The sequence below is a fragment of the Podarcis muralis genome, chromosome 2 (assembly GCF_964188315.1).
Source record: "Podarcis muralis chromosome 2, rPodMur119.hap1.1, whole genome shotgun sequence".
Lineage (NCBI taxonomy): Eukaryota > Metazoa > Chordata > Lepidosauria > Squamata > Lacertidae > Podarcis > Podarcis muralis.
The window spans coordinates 42,576,645-42,594,050 of NC_135656.1; the positions used below are offsets into that span (position 1 = coordinate 42,576,645).

General features: G+C 45.5%; 1 protein-coding gene across 2 annotated transcripts in view; it reads right to left on the minus strand.

The window, feature by feature from the left end:
* Nucleotides 1–10,374: 10,374 nt before the first annotated feature.
* STXBP2 (syntaxin binding protein 2) overlaps nt 10,375–17,406 on the minus strand; it is a 41,837-nt gene continuing 34,805 nt past the window's right edge. For both annotated transcript variants that reach the window (XM_028717260.2, XM_028717259.2), the window contains 9 exons: nt 17,126–17,183; nt 16,729–16,794; nt 15,959–16,039; nt 15,608–15,746; nt 15,217–15,323; nt 14,562–14,657; nt 13,053–13,138; nt 12,004–12,161; nt 10,375–11,262 (listed from right to left, as the gene is read on the minus strand). In XM_028717260.2, the coding sequence (XP_028573093.1) occupies nt 11,183–11,262; nt 12,004–12,161; nt 13,053–13,138; nt 14,562–14,657; nt 15,217–15,323; nt 15,608–15,746; nt 15,959–16,039; nt 16,729–16,794; nt 17,126–17,183 (871 nt within the window). In that variant the 3' untranslated portion in view covers nt 10,375–11,182. The remainder of the gene's footprint in view (nt 11,263–12,003; nt 12,162–13,052; nt 13,139–14,561; nt 14,658–15,216; nt 15,324–15,607; nt 15,747–15,958; nt 16,040–16,728; nt 16,795–17,125; nt 17,184–17,406) is intronic.

The following is a 17,406-nucleotide window of genomic DNA, read 5'->3' on the forward strand; positions in this document are numbered from 1 at the left end:
TGCCCGCTGCTCTTAGTGATTTATACAGAACTACAGCAGTAAGCACCCCCTCGCCGGCTCAGTGCCACCCTCTCCCCCGCACAGCCTCACTCTCTCCACACAGGAGATCAAAATCCATATTTTAATAAACACAGGCGTCCAATCTGCTCCCTCCATCGGATCCCCGTAATCTGCATAAAGATTATCCTGGATAATTGTCTCAAAAGAGCCAACACACACTTTGTTAGTGAGTGTGTGTGTGCTTATGTGTTCCCATGTGTGTACATGCACATGTGTTGCACCACAAGGAAACTGAGGAAAGCACATGCCTTTCCTTCTCGCCACTACATTTGTTTTGATCTGGCGTCATCCAGGCTGCTAGCACAGTCCTTGTTTCCCTTGCCCTAATCAAGCCATGGTCCGACTTCTCGTGAGGTCCACTTTCAAGTCAGACATACTACACCTTTGAAATGATACGACACTACTCATTTTGGGGCCTGGTAGCTGAGTCAGCTACAGGCCTTAGTGCTTGGCCAGCCACTGTGAATTCTGGCTCAAGCTGCCTCACAGCCCTCTGGGGTGATGTGGGAGGTAAGACTTGGCTCAGTCAAGAATGCACTGCTACACATATGTGTGAACACTTTTCCTAGAGATATAAAAGGCCATTGCCGAGTCCTGCACTAATAAATGCTTGGCACAATAGTGACAGGAAGAAAGTCACTGGCCTGTACTATGTAGGTAGCAATAAAGTGAAGTAATCTCTAATTTGTTACTTCATTAACAGTTATCTGAGCATGGAATTTCCTTTCTTGCGCTCTTAGCTCACTCATACATTTAGCCCCACACATTAGAAATGAGGGAATTGTTCTGACAGTATTCTGCCACACCCCTATAGAAGTAAAAGGGTAATAGGAAACAGCCAATGTTCTCTTAGGTAAGCAGGATCTTTCGATCCTGTCTTTATACTTTCCTTTCTCATAGTGGGACACAGGGATAAAATTGAACCAGGTAGTAGATTTGGTGAGCACTGCTGCATGCCCTTATTTCTGGCCCATGGAATAAAAGCTGAACTATATGAGTTGTGGCCAAGAAGCTTTATGTTCTAGATGTGCTTGCTGCATGAAGCATATAAGTGGGAAGCCTTTTCTTGTATAGAAGTTAAAGTTGGAAGGTTGATGGTGGATGGGGATTGTCAACAACTATCTGCAGCAGCTGTAAGGTTCTTAAGGGAAAAGGTGGGCTTTCGTAGCAAAGAAGTATATGGGGGAAAGGGCTGGGAAAGTTGTTAGTCATGAACTATTTACAGGTGAGGGTTGGTGGACAAAGCAGGTACACAGGCAGGCCCAGTCCACTGAGCCTAAATACATCTGCAGTATGAGGAAGAGCAGCTGAGTGTCAAAGGTTGACCTGGTCCAGCTGGTGCAGTTGGCCAGCTGTTGAGTTCAACAGGTGGCAAGTGGATCTTTTGAGACACAGGGATGCCAAGGGATTTGTACAGCTTTGCAAGAGCAACTGTGGCCCTAACTTCTGCCTCCAGATTAAAGCAGAGCCATATTGTTACTCTAGGCAACTTGCCCAGCAAATGTTGGCAGAAGGTCCGGAATAGGGTGCGCATGGCTAGTAAGGTAAGGAGAGTAGAAATTGACCCTGATGGTAAATGCCAACAAACAGGGTAGCCTGATGAAGGACAGAGGAGAGACTTGGGGGACAGGTCATGTCACTCACTCACTGAATGAGGCATCTTGGTATTCTTGGTGCTGGTGTAGCGGGTGCTGGCATCATAGTCACCAAGAAAGACACTAGGCAAGGCTTGGTACTGGCGGCCAGGCATGGACAGAGCCCTGAGAGAGCACAGGAAGAACTTCCGTGGACGCTTAACACTTCCAAGACTCTTCTTCTTCATCACCTACAAAAATGTCCATGTCAAAGCATCAGATGGCAAAATGTATGAGGGATATGCTGGTTTCCTTACCCTCTGCCCTCCTCCCCATACTTGCCAGTTTCTTTCCAAACCGATGGGCTTTCTCAGCCATTTGGATTCCCTGGTGATTGTCACACAGGTGGCCAGGAATGGGCTTCTCAAGGCTTATGCTTTATGCTCCCCAAAAGGCCACTGAGACCAATTGTAAGCATTTTCTCAAAATATATCCCAAGTTCAGCAGTAACCTCTCATATGAAAAACTCCCTACCTGGGCAGACATGTTCCCACTTTGATGATACGATGTTGCAGTGATGGTCTGGGATGCGATATGCTGAGAGAGAAACATAATTAGACAACGTAGGCAGCAAGACAGGCCTCAATGAAACCGTTGCTCTATCTCAGGACAAGAGCCTCCTGGACAGTCTGGGTCATCCCCATGGAGCTTGCTGAATTTTTTGTTTAGAAATATATAGTGTTACTTCAGATCAGTATAGCCCTATAGATCTTGATGTTTCATTTCAGAACATCATAACTGTATATACATTAACTGAATAGTTATCAGGGACAGGGCCTTTTCTGTGGTGGCATCTGTGAAAACACTTGCACAATCTTTTCACAGCATCCTGTGTTTGACATATCCTCTCTAGGACTTTGCTGGCTTTGAGAAAAACCATTTAAAAAATCCAGTGAGCTTTTGGGTGATTTTATGGCACTGCATTTTAATAACAAGTTTATCTTCTGGTGTTGTTTTTAATGTTACTTAATGTTGTTGTCGCTTCATCTTATTGTTTAATATATTTCTAATACCTTCTGCTGTTGTTTTGTTGTCACCCTGGGAGGGTGAACACCCAGGGGTTGCCAACTTTTTTGAACTTCAGGACACATTTATAATTTTGATAAAGGGATGTGGGTGGCAGTTGCAAAATAGCTGCCCTGCAGCATGTGGCATATCACAAAGTGGCTATTGTTGGGCATGACACATCACAAAATGTCTGTCACATCTAAAAGAGCAGGAGAAGAGACACAACCAAAAAATGGTGCAGAGAAGACTAATTAAAAATGTTTGTAACATGGGTATGTAAACAGCCAAGCATATTCCAGAAACCTCCTTCGCCACCAAAAAAAGTGAGTTTGTACTGAATTACCTAGACACTAGGGAGACTGAAGTACTTTGGCATGGTTTTTATACTTGATGTTCAAGTATAAAAGCACTGTCAAATCACAGATCACATTTGTCGCAATGGACTGAAATCAGAGATCCAGCGCATCCCATGCCACAGATTTGTCAATTCTTGTTATTTTCTCATCTGCTCCAAACCACAATCAAATCTGAGTCCACACCTACAAATTTCATATATCTATAGGTTTTTTCTTGGGGGGGGGGTGTCCTTGTAAAAATCACGAAAATCCATATGGTTCCACACCACAGATTTGGGTTGGCACTAAAGAGCAATGTACTGTATCTGTAATTTTTATTTTTTTATAGTTCATTGAGACAGATGTGTTCTGTGCCTGATGCTGCTTTGGGGCATATCTTGTGTAAAGATCATGCTTGTGAAAGAGAAGTTTTCATGTGAAGCTATACTGCATGAATAGATTTCAGGTAAGTTCAGGGCAGAGGGGGCACAGGGCTGCCTTCATTCTACACACACACACACACACACACACACACACACACACACACACACACACACCCTGGTCAACTGGTAAAAATGAAGGAGAAATCCTGAAGCCAGTAACATACCACTTTCACAGGGAAGAAGGGCAAACCAATGGGGAAGGGCCATAGCTCAATGAAAGGCATCTACTTTGAGTGCAGAAGGTCTTGGGTTCATTCTCTGGCATCTCCAGGTAAAGGATGGGAATGTCCTCAGTGCGAAACCACAGCCAAACAGCAAAGTAGACAATACTGGGCCAAATATACCTATGGCTGGAGCCGGTACAAGGCAACTTCTAACAGTCCTAAGTGAGGCATGCCCCAGAGATTCCAGCAACCCTTTGAAAGAAAAAGTGACCATTGGGGGGCAAGCAAGCACTCAGGCTATGTGGAGGCAAGCCAGTGGGTGGGAATCCACCCTGCCATCTCCAGCACCCCCTTTCTAAAATGTGAACAAACAACTGTCCACTCTGGAACAGGAGAAGCAGCTTCTGTGAAGGCAGCCAAGCGAAGGGGGTCGCCCCTCTCCCCTGGCACTGCCTCAAGTGTAAACAAAGAACTAAACCCTCTTCTTCAGGTTTTTTTTTTTAAGTCCCTTCAGCCAGGCCCAAAACAACACTTTGGGCAAGTGCTCAGTACTGCAGCTGCTGCCATGTGGCCCATGGGCCTCACAAGTTCTGACATTGTCCCCTCAAACCTCTATGTACCACGGTCACCATGGCTTGCTCACCAAAGCCTAGTGGTGCCTCTTCTCCAAGTGAAGTCTCTGTTGCATCGAGAAAAGAGGGGAGGCATCCAATCACAGCCACGACCCATTATTCCCAGCATCCAATCAAAACTGAGTATTGCAAATGGGCATGCTCAGGCCCACTCTAGGCTTAGCCAAAGAGACATACGCCAAAGAGAATTGATGTAGGCACTGCAGTAGGGCTTGGTGGGGGCACTGGTGCCCATGGGCGGGGCATTGGTAAACCAGGGCTGCATAAGAGTGGGATTTTTAAAGTATGTTGAATGAAATATAAATTTAAATATACCACAGCTCTGTAACATCTTATATTTTCAAAACATTGAGCTGGCACTGTGTAAAAAAAAAAAAGGTGTTTATGTACTCACCCACCTTAAGCTAGGATTTGAAACCCACAGTCCCATCTGTTTTGAGCAGAGGAGACATCAAAAGAAGCTTTCTCTGTGAACAAGTGCAGTGGTAGCTCATGTAGGTGCTCTCCCCCACCCCCAACTGATGAGGCAGCTGGTAAAGTTGGGGAGATGCCTGCACCATTCTTTTACTTTTACTGCTCTTTTGGATGTGGCAGCCATTTTGCATTACGCCACAGCTATTTTGCGACTGGCACCCATTGCATTTTCTCAATATTCCAAATGTGCTCATTGGTCCCAAAAGGTTGGCCAGTTATATCCCAGGGAGTAGCTAAACCCCAGGTCCAATCCAGAACATTCTGTGATGTCAAAATTCTCCCGGTAATTTAAATTCCTACAGGGAATTGATCCATTAGATCTTGGATCACTTAACCAGCTAATGAAATATTTTTTCAGGATCTTACCTGGTTGAAAATGGATGCATGCACAGGAACTGTCTAGAAAACAAATCAAAACACCACACAATCTGCATTTATTTATGAAAATGTTTATACTGTATTCTACATTTTTGTCTTTGCAAAAGACTCAAGTGGCTAACAAAATCCAGCCAGATGAGCGGGGTATAAAAAATTTATCATAATCATCATCTTAGTAAAAAGTTTAACTCTCTTTTCTGTCTATATAAATACTCTTAGTCAAAAGTATATCATATTAGTCAAGATACACCCCTGAACACATTTTTCATGGCTGTATTGTGTAAGAAGTCAATGTAAAAAAATTGTTCTTTACTGATAGCTTTCTAACATCTTCTAAATGCAGTAATAGTGCTGTCCAAGAATCTTTTTATGTTGTGTTTGAGAAAACATAGCTATTATTATAATCACTCCTGATAAGATTTTGCACTTTTAAGATAACTGAAACATATTTGTGTGAGCATGTAATTTTTGCATTATAAAGAACAGGTAATTGCTAGAGGAAGTTGGTGAGGAAAGCCTGCAAACAGACAGCAGACATGTTTTTTACCTGTAGACGTGATACAGAACAGGTAAATATGAGAGGTAATGTGAAAAGAAGGGAAATCAAGAAACTGTACCTAGTAGCACCAAGCACCTAATGGTGCTAATGGAGCAAATATGTAAGTGTGACATCACATTTCCACCATCTCATCTGCAACCTTGACATCAGCACCATATTCATCTGTAGGAATTGAGGAAATTGCCTTATAGATGAGAAACTATTTGTCCATCTAGCCTGCATTACCCGTTCTGGCAGGGAGCAGCTTCCCAGCAGAGAAGCATCATTCAAATGGAGATGCCATTTGGGCCTTTGGCATGCAAAGCACATACTTTACCACTGACTGAGCTATAGTCCCTTCCCTTGAAAGATAAAGCATTTTCCTACAGATACCTATAGTCTTTGCCATTTCCTTCCCTTTGGGTGTGTGATGTACTTTATAAGTGGGAAAAGGCACACCAGAACTAGTTTGCCTTCCTAAATCTGATGGAGAAATTCTAATGACTTCACATACACCCATCGCCTGCCCATTTGTTCTTCTCGCTTACCTGAGATGCTCCACTACTTGTAGACCGTCCTCTGCTATCTCCATTTCCTTGCGCTATCAGATGCAGGGCGGATGGAGTTTCGTGGCCCCTGGAGCCTTGTTAGCACCAGCATCAGTGCATTTGCCAACTTAGCCAAAGCAAGTTTCTATGGCACCTGACTCCTCTAGGGAACAGTGGTAAGAAAAGAAAAGGAACAGATCGATATAGAGAGAAAAAACTGGTCTTCAATGGCCTTTAAAAGGAAGGTATGAAAGATAAAAAATTCCCCTATTGAAACAGAGAATAACTTGAGTTGGAAACTACTCTCGCACTGAAGGGGGGCGGTGTCAGCCAAAAAATGTGTGTGTGTGTGTTCAAGCGCAACATACTCAGCTTTAGAATGTCAGGAGAACACCTGCTTTAGGGTGACAGTAGCATTTGAGGGAGTGCAACCCCAAGTGCAAGTAGATAAATAGGTACCGCTCCAGCGGGAAGGTAAACGGCATTTCCGTGCGCTGCTCTGGTTCACCAGAAGCGGATTAGTCATGCTGGCCACATGACCTGGAAGCTGTCTGTGGACAAACGCCGGCTCCCTCGGCCTATAGAGCGAGATGAGCGCGCAACCCCAGAGTCGGTCACGACTGGACCTAATGGTCAGGGGTTCCTTTACCTTTAACCCCAACACCGGGAAACTCAACTGGGATTATTTTTTTTAAGTGGGAGAGAACAGCAAGCTTGCCCTTAGCGGAGAAGCTGCAACGGCCCCAACAGCCACAATGCAGGTGCAAGTAAAATGGCTCCAAGTTGCTAGATCTATTTCTTCCCCACAGAATATTTGGTTTCTACTGAATGCATATGAAGCAAACAGATTTGCCTTCAGCACATCTCCCCCAACCGCCGAACACAGGATTTAGAACCATCAAAATACAGCAGTCAGGCATAGGCTAGCTTGTACTTTGGTTTTTCTTGCCGGCATTCAATAACTATGTGCCAGAGGAAACATTGTTTGCGTGACTATAGCATGTCGACTCAACAGTGGGTTCAAAAGTCCCTTGGGACTGTGGTGTGAGCAATCACAACAGACTAGTGAGCTAATTCAGAGTGGTGCAAGTGCTCCCTGACTGCTCCTTTCTTCATGGCCCAGTAGCTGCTTTTACCAATGACAGCGGGCAAGACAGATCAAACCCAGAGTCCTGGTACTATAGGCAGGGTTCAGCACACCTGCTTTAGCAAACTGGACACAGATGCTCTGGATTCATTCAGATGCCTGCTGTGATTGACAGGTGTTCACCTTATGCTAGCACAACAAAAGAGGGTAATACAAATATCATGTAACTATCACGTCAGCTTTTTCCCCCTAGCTGACACAGAGCAGATGGGGTTAGGAGTTATTTGGAGCCTGTCCAGTAATTAGGAAATGAGGTTTTATTTCAAGCAATGGAAAAACTCTGAAGCCACTTTTGAAACGGCTTTGGACAGCGGTTGCTTACAAGGTTTTAACCAGCATTAGGGCCCAGTTGTGTAACTGTAAAGCAGCAACTAGCTGTTGCCCGTCTCCAGGAGGAATAGACTACGTGGGCCATGGGAGATATGTAAGGTTTCAACCTAGTTGAGGATTGCTACAGAAATGCAACAAGAAAATGGAGGGAAGACCTCCATTTTCACTGGGAGGCTCTTGAAGCTGTAGAAAGAAGCACGGAGCAAGATAGGGAGGAACTACCCCAAGGCAACACCTGCAGAATCAGGTTGGATTGCTATTTATCCACTTCTGGGCTGAAGATGGCTTTGCTGCCATGTTACCGCAGGGCACTTGTTACTGTCTGCATAAGCCACCACAGTAGCATGCAACTGTGTAACAAGATTCCTGCACAAATTACTGGGATAAAGTCTGCAAGGTGCTTTGAGCATGATGTAGGAGGCAACTTGTCACCCTTCAAATCCTATTAAGTCCTTAAAAAACGGAGAAGCTTGGTCCAAAGTTTCTGACTAACCATGCTTGGACCTGCAAAACTGAGAGCTGGCATATTTCCAGAGATAGGAATTCCTTTAGCCCCAGCAGGGAGGGACGCAAGGTGATTGCTCTGCTCACGCTCTGGAGACTGTTTCTGCAGCAGGAAGTTGCTAGTTGGGTTTGGAAGAATGAGCTCTAGTCGCTAAGCATTTCCTTATGCAGCCCTCTCCTCAAGACCAGGTCGAAACCCATCGAGGCACTAGCGATTCCTAAACAAACATTTGTACTAATTCATCACCCCAAATCCACTACCCACCCACATGGCAGCTGCTGTACAGCAATTATCCAAATGGATATTAATTGCAGATGATAATTCCCAAGCAGGGATCAGGACTAAAAGCTCCATACACAGCAGATTGGGCTGGGGGTGTCCAAGGCAGATCTACGGCAGGACATCATGTAAACATCCCTTACTAGGCTATTGGGGTCTCGACCCCACTCAACACACAACTGGGAGGCAGCTGAAACCAGGCAATAAGCAACAGTTGGTTAGTTTGTATATCAAAAGAAGAGGAAGCCCAGCCCCAAAGATCAAGGAGGAACATGGAATCTCACAGGCATCAACAAATATCTATTCACACATTACAGAAACAGCAGCCCAAGTTTTAACACAGTAAGTGCACACACCGCGAGGTATTGCAGCCAATCCTGGCTTGCTGGTGATGTCGCAAACAGGATAAATATGTTTGAAACATTCATATCTAACATTTTAGTATACATAACAAAAAAACATGTGAAACAGGCCCCCCAAAAAAGAAAAGAAAAAACTGCCAACATTTTGCTCCCATGTTTTATAATTCAGTCAGGATGGCTCCACTCTTTATGTGGTAAATACAATTCCTGAATCTAGAGAAGTGGCACACAGATGTCTTCCTGCAACCACCCCATCAATGTAGGTAAAATACATATATCTTCAAATTCCTGTATGCAAATCTGGTTACAGACAATCATTTTTTTCATTCACACTTTGGATTTGACGCATAAACCACCACTGGTGCATTTGAAGAACTTGTGTTAGCTGCATAAATGTGAAGCTGCCCTCAAATGTCCTCTGGTGTTGGGTGTTTAAACGTCATCTCAGAGAGTCTTTCCACCTGCATCTATGATGCCATGAAATGGATTGGCTGGCACCACACTGGACCTTTTCAGAGGAGCCACCATAACATGGGATGGGGAAGTTGTTGCCCTCCAGATGTTGCTGTACAACTCCCATCATCCCTGACTATTGGTCATAAGACAAGAGGGCCTCAAACTCCCTACTCTAGTGCTTTAGGAACAAGCAGAAGAAAGTATTGGGCTGGCACACTTGTGTCTCCTCTTCATGTAAGGTTACAATTAGATCAGAAGCATCAGTTAAAATGCTCTTAAAAACTAAGTAGAGATAATAATAATAATAATAATAATAATAATAATAATAATAATAATAATAATTTATTACTTATACCCCACCCATCTGGCAGGACCTCCCTAGCCATTCTGGGAGGCTCCCAACAGAATATTAAAAACACGATTAACATCAAACATTAAAAACTTCCCTAAACATGTCTGAACTTGGGAAACTTCAATTAATTTAAACCCTGGGTGAGGAATCTGTGGTCCAAATATTGTTGGACTGCAACTCCCATTATCCCTGACCACTGGCCATGCTAGTTGGGGCTGATGGGAATCAAGTCAAACAACATCTAGAAGGTCACAGGGTCCTCACACTTAGTTTAAACACTGGTTTGCTCAAACAAGCCAGGATCAAATCATTATTTTATGTCCCTGGCTTGTTTGAACAAACCAGAGTTTGAACTAACCAGCCCCCCCCCCCCCAAGTTCAAATGTAACAGGGAACTCTGGCTAGTTTAAAAGTGGAAGTTTTCTCCTTGTGGCTGCGCTAGAAGAGGAGACAGGAGGGAGGAGCAAATGTAACACTAAAGTTTTATGTCAAGTCCAAATTGGGCCTCCCTCATCTTACATGAGGAAGTAGGGTGAACAGAAGAGAGCAGGGCCACATAAACCTGTAACAAGATTTAAGGTTCCTAGCGAGAAACAAAAAATTCCTTAAAGGAAAAAAAGGAGCGAGCTGATCCACCATCAAGTGGGATACCACCCTGCCTGCTAACTTGGTTTTGTGCCACTACCAAAGTTTCACAGCTTGAGTCACAGAACAAATTATGTAGACAACTTTAATTTTCACATTTATTTATATACACTGGGATTCTTCAGCAGAGCTAAACAAGTCTCACAATGCAAGTAGTACACAGCACCTCCCATACATTCATCTCCCCTGGTCTTTTAAAAATAGTAGTATCCCCCGTCTTATACTAAGCGTCAGCACAACCAGTAGGCCTGCAACACTGGGCAACCAGGAACAGCTACTGCTTCTACATGTTACATAGGATTGGGGGGTGAATGGTCTTGAATCCATTCAAACTTTTCCTCAAACCAACAACAACCAAAAATAAGTTATTTCAGTGAGCAATCTACCTTTGCCCTCCCAAAAAAAGAAAAAGAAAAAGAAGAATGAGAACCAAGATGGAGTCTAGACAAGGACATGTGTGTAGACATCAAAGCAGCTCATTTCCTGGAAATCCCCCTTGAAGGAGTAAATAACTGCACTGATGAAGGGAGAAGTAGGAGATGCTTATCCATCAGATATACAGTTTACACTTCCACTCCTTTTGGGGAAGGCTGGGCGGAGGTTGTGGGGAAAAGGGGAACAGAAAATAAAGTGCAACCAGAAAACTCATCACAGTGTTAAATAAAGGATTCACGTAACAGGTGGCTGGACCCTTGTCTTCGGCCTGGACACTAGACCAGGTCCTCCAATGTCATGCTCGTTCATGATAGCTGGCTGAAGGAGGGACCAGTCTTAAAAGGACAGAAGCAAAGACAGGTATGTGCGTGAAAAGGCATCTCTTTAAGAATAAAGGTTTATCTGGGCAGATAAACAGAGCTGCTGTCAGACAGTCTCTTAGGGGCGTGGGATGTTCTTAGGACTTCAGTGGAGCTTGCTCAGTCAGATTGCGCACTTCTTCCAGGAACTGCTTGGGAGTCAGGATGTGGGATGAGCCTGTGTAGCAGAGAAGAAAAGTTGGAAGGGCAACCTTAGAGGAGTCCATCACAGATCACATGTGTGTGATATGATTCTGCAGATCACACTGAGCAAACAGGCCCACATGTTAAGAAGCTGCTGCGCTCTGCCAGCACCTAGCTCATCATTACTTGCTAGCTCCCACATGACAGACTTCTGGACAGGAATGCTGCCGCTGCTCTATATCTCAATCTACAACTGGTTTCTCCAGCCAAGGTGTGAAGAAGAATGTAGCAAACAACCTTTCCAGGTCCAGGCCAACAGTCGGGAGCAGATTTTACCCGAAGAGCTTCAGGACACATGAGTGATACTCAACAAATCCATGTAGTGAAAGTTAGCAATATATAGGTTGGCATCAAAAAGCGGCTGCCAGAAGCAGCCACACCTGCCAGGGCAACCCCTCTCTAGCGAAGAACTTTATCTTAAGCCAGAAATAATTCATTTCTAGAAGCATTACATCTCCCCATTGCATCAATAATGTTAATAATAATGATGATGATGTTTATATGTATACTACTTTTAACCCCGAAGCCCCCATTGCTAGAAGAGCGCGTTGTCAAGTTCCAGAAAACCCGTCTGAATTTGCTTTCTGCTCTGTGTGTTCCAATATATGTCGCAAGGAACACCAGGAAAATTCCTGAATCATTTACTTGCCTATGAATGGTTTCCAGCCTAAAGAGTGACCTGTGCCCTGGACATGCCCCTCACCAGCACACTTACCAATTAGCACCTCCCACTTTCCATCCGTGGCATCAGTAACTTCATAGGCACAGCGCATTTCCGACATGGTAACTCCCCCAAGTACAAACAGGATGAGGCGGGGTCCTGTCCGGTACTCGGTGGCTGTCTTGGTCTTGTGCCAATGACCAAAGCGAGCACTGAGGGGGAAAAGATGTTATGTGGGTATAGGGCACCAGCTGCAAGAAGACTGTCAAGTTAAGTACATGCCAGCTAGCAAAGCACAGTTTTTCTCTCTATGCTGGGCCTGCTGCTCCCGGAAAGGATGGCTCCTGCACAGTCTCAGCCCAGGGAACAAGCAACATATTGCTATGTGAGTTAGAGTTAAGAATGAGAAAAGGAAAGGGCTTCTACAAAAAATAAAATAAAATGAATCAAACACAGCAGGACAGGGAAACATAACACACATGGAGTTTTATTTGGAGAAAAGAAGCACTAGCAGTTTCAGATGCAGTTCTCTTGTTCTTTGTGTTGTATTAGGTCCTGTATCATACTTGGGCATCATAGAACTACGAGGTTTGATGTGACTCATCACAGCGCTATGAGGTTTGGCACCACAAAATAGTGCCTGTTCGATCTCTTTCATCTTGCAACCACCACCCAATCCTGCTGCACAAACACTCGTGTATAGGGATTATCCCTCTCTCTTACTCCTCCCTGCAGCCCCTCCAGACAAATTTAGGCACCATCACCCCCTTCTTTGCCTTTGCCTGGAGAAGAATAATCCCTACTGCCTACTCTGCAGCTGTAGAATTCTCATATTGTGCCTTATAAAGGAAGAGATCTTGTCCACCAATAAGCCTCAGGAAGATAAACACGCACACACTTTTTAAAAGGCTTTTCCTTGGTTCATTTCTCACTTAGTTTAAGATTTATTTATGGCCTTTTGTTCCCATATAAAGGGGGGGGGGGGACTTGAAATAAACTTTTGGGATGTAGATGCAAGCCCTGGAACCGTGTGTTTGTGGAGACCTGGGAAGCGGGTGGGATAGAGAAAGGAGGCATCACAAAATACTTCCACTTTTCCTCACCTCACAGCAGCTTGTGAAGAGGGGCCCGGGGCTGGGCAAGACACATAAGGCCACAACTTCTTGTCCAGCTTGTCCTCGATGACGTCCTGTGAAAACATGAACAAAGAAGAAAAGATCTTTCTTTCTTCTCGTTCTGCTGGAAATAATAAGCTGCAGGGCTCATTCCACTGTTCAACTTGACTATTTATTTGGGGTGGGAGTTGGCTTGTTAACAGGCCAAAGAATAAAGGTGAATTATTCAGCACCCCTGAGGAAAACAACAAGGGTTGATTTCCACCAGGCAGTTACCACAACGTTGGTCAACATTACAGAAGATGTGGCATAACACCACAGAAAATGGCACAGGGCAGATAATATAAGGCATGCTGAACTATCACCACTTATTTGCCCAACTCATTTGCTACTCCAAAATCCCTCCTCTGTGGCAGAAATACTATCAAAATCCTTTCCCCCATCCCTCTAAGCATTACTCACAACCAAACCACTCCAGCAGCTCAGAGGCACATGGGCCTGGGCTATACAACAACACGGGAATGCTTCATAATGAGGACTTTCAGATTAATCCTTTGTTGACTTTTTATGGTGGGAGCTTAATGTTTTGTGCAGCCCAGCTCACAGAGCTACGTGGAATTGGCTGGGGTGAGAGCAGGCGAAAGGCTCCTTTGATTGGATTTAACTATCAGATTGAAGCTGGATCAATGGGCAGTACCAAGATGAATCGTCAGGGTAATAGCAACCTTGTCAGCCAAGGGCAGCCTGGCCCAAGCAAAGGAATGCAAGCCACGCCCACCCGCACCCCATGGCCTGCATGATTCAGAGTGACCGCAGCAAAAATTGGTCACAGGACAAACACATACAGGAGCCCCCAAAACAAAAATGTTAGGCTGGACACATTCTCAGACCAGAAGTGGGGAAGGAATGGGAGACGGCAAGGACCTAGCACACTGTAAACGTGTTACTCATGGTAGTCACAAGGAAGGGCAAAACAGGTCCAGGTGACTAATATGGAGAGACTGCACCATAGGCCCTGCCTTAGAATGCTTTCAGTTTGTACTACTCTTTTGTGGGGGGAATCAAGTGAACCCCACCAAAATGGGCAGCTATTTTGATGCTCTAGAGGGACCAAACAGGATATGCAAGCCATCTGCATAATTGGCTCCCAGTCTGAGGAGACAGAAGGGGAAAAGAAAGGAACAGATACCTGCCTTTCCCAGGGTACACTCCATGTTCCTGGATGTGCACTGTAGTGCCCAACTGGGAGCATGAAACTGTTTGAAATGTTGAAGGGTATCCATGCTGGGCTGGCCTTGATTTTTTGCCCTGTGCTCTACATCTTGATAGCCTCACCTCCGAAGGGGCCTCTCTTATACAACTGCTCTGCTTCCAAAGGGAGATGCTCTCTGCAGTGAAGTCCCCCAGGACTTCTGAGGCAGGTGGCATAAAGAAACCCTCTTCTTTCCTGTAGCATTTGCGACCTTCCCCACCCCAGCCTGACCCGTGTCTGTGTACCTCCATGACATCCTTAAGAAAAGGAATCCACCGGGAGAGCTGGTAGGTAGGCTCCAGTCGCACTTTCCTTATAGGTTTCATGTGTGCACCAATGTCCTGTGAGGTGAGGAATCAGTGAAACAAAATAAATTAAAGTTGAAAGTCAGCTGCACTGGAGGAGGGGAGTGGAAAGAGATTCAGGAATGAGCAACTGCTTACCAAACAGGCGCCAGCTGGTTTGGCCAAAGAGACAGGCAAAGAGGCAAAAGAGAAAAACAACAAAGCAGAATGAGATAGATGGACAGACAGACAGACAGACAGACAGACAGATGGAAGGGCTTCCCTCCCTCAGGAGAGCCGCCTTATCAGGAAACCCAGAAGTTACTTCCTGAAAGACCAAGAATTGCCTTGACTCTCAAAGAACACCGGCAACAGCAGAAGCACAACCTGACCCAGCCATAACAGCTTAGGCCAGCCTTCAACTGGTGCTTTCCAGATGTTGCCGCCTACCACTCCCATCATCCAGATGGGCTGGCACCGATGGAATCTGGAGTCCAACAACATCTAGAAGGCACCACATTGGCAAGCCCTCCTCTAAGGGCACCAGGTTGGGGGAAGCTGGTCCAGCCGTAAGCCACCTGCACAGAGATTGCAACAAAGAATGGGACTGAGATACCTCTGGCATGATGGCGGCCCCCAGGCAGTGCATGTTGTAGAGGATGTCCCTGTCCTGCTGTATGTTGGCATGCTGGATGAGCTTGGTGAGGTTCTCCTCGTTGATGCCTATGCAGAGAGAATGCGGCTCAGAAAAACAGCACTCCAGGATGCTAGACGCGGCCCTCAGGGTCATGCCAGCACCTGCCCCAAGCAGCTGTACATAAGATATATGTACCCACCCACTTGTGCTGCTGGATGCTGAGAAAGAGCCCCAACAATAGTCCCATGAACCCATGCCTCAGTTTTTCTCAAGGCAACAGTGGCAAAACTCAAACCATGTCTTGGGAGGAAAGCCCTAGGTCTCTGCGGACGACGCAAGGGAGGAGGAGAAGAAGTGGACAAGGGAGTACCGTTCTGGAGGAGGATGCAGAGCAGGATGATGCGGATCTTATCCAATGCGGCCACATTGGTGTCCAGGACAATCGGCACAATGGTCTTCATAGGGTTTTTGATTTTCTCTCCATCAACGTCTGTACCTGTGGCTAAGTCCTGGAGACAGGGAAGACATCCATCAATCCCCTTCTGCTTGGCTGCTCTCATGGAGCCATCTCCCAAGATCACAGGACAACATTACTCAAGAAAGCAAGGGGAGATTGTCCATTGCATCTGTCCATGGCCTGAGCTCTGAGTGAGCGAAGTTGGAGGGGAGGTAAGGCTATCCAACCCCTCCTGCATTGCTCCAGACTCTTTAACATGCTCACCTGCTCCACGCCGCACAACCTCTCCACTGTGCCCTTGAAGGAATTCATGCAGTCCTCTGCCAGGTGCAGATGTGTGGAATACTGCAGGGTGAAGGAGGTGGGGAACGGAGGGAGGGGTAGGACAATGATTACTTCCTCAGCCAACCAGTCTTCTCCTTGCCTCACAGTGAAACCTCAATGGGCAAGCAGCAATCTCTGGGGCCTCCTTTACTGACAGAACACCTCTTATGTAAGCAAAGGCTTCTAGCTTTTAGGTTCTATTTAGTTTCATGTTTGTTTTAATGTTTGCATTATACTGTAAGTCGCTTTGAGTCCACTTTTTGTTTTTAAAAGTGACCAGTAAGAACAATAAGCAAACCAATAAATATAAAAATACTGCTCTTCTAAAAGAACAAGCAGCATATCTGTAAGGTGCTGATTTTGAACTCTGAAGCCTCAAGCAAGCATCTTAGGTATTCTTAAGGACTGTCGCCTTCCATGTGAGGCTGCCATGCTTTGGTCTTCTGGGGAGGCCCTGCTCCATGTTGGCCCTGCTCTCTCCTAGCCTTCCAAAGCCAGGTAGAAGCAATTAAAAACAATTTGGAAATGTACTGAAATACTTCTGGTATTTTAATTCCTGCTAACTGCTGCTGAATGGTTTCTGGTTTTTTTTAAATTTGTTTGTTACTTCCATGAGAGGCAGGTGCTCTGAGAGTTGAAAGGTGGTGTGGTGGTGGTGAGAATAGACTATTCAAAGCAAACTGACAGTCCTGGTGCCTTGCATCTGTTACCTTGTGCAGTTCTTTCTGGTACTGGGGCATCTTCTTCAGGATCTGAGACAGGTCTTTAATGTTGGCCTAGAAAGGGAAATGGAGGGACCAGCAATGCCAAGATCAGATGCCATCAGAGATATGGACCAAAAACAACAACATTAAGAAAATCTGCAGGCTGGGGGATCCCAACTCATTCAACTCTTACCGAACCCCACGTACCCTGGAGCTTCCAGCCAGCAACACTTGAGATCTCCATGAAAGTGAACATGGAAACTTCAAGTGGTGGGGAGTTTCAGCTAAGCATCTCCAGCCTTGGTAAGTTGCTGGATGGGACACTGCCAGGAAGCCTCTCCGAACTCCCCAGGGGAAGAACGGCTAGAAGAGTAACACATAGGCATCAGACTAGCAGCCTCACCTTGTCTGTGGTAAGTCTCTTGCTCTCACAGAAGGTCCGCAGGAGCTCAGTCACTTTCCTGTGGAAGAAAGTCACATTCATGGCCTGCTCTGGAATGGGCTCTCTGAAGAGCTACAGCCAAACAGAGGGCAAGCAGAAGGGCCATAGCTCAGGGGTAGGGCATCTGCTTCACATGCAGAAGGTCCCAAGGTCAATCCCCAACATGACAGGACTGGGGCAGACTGCCACGTGAAACCCTGGAGAGCTGCTGCCAATCAGTGTAGACAACAGAGCTAGAGAGA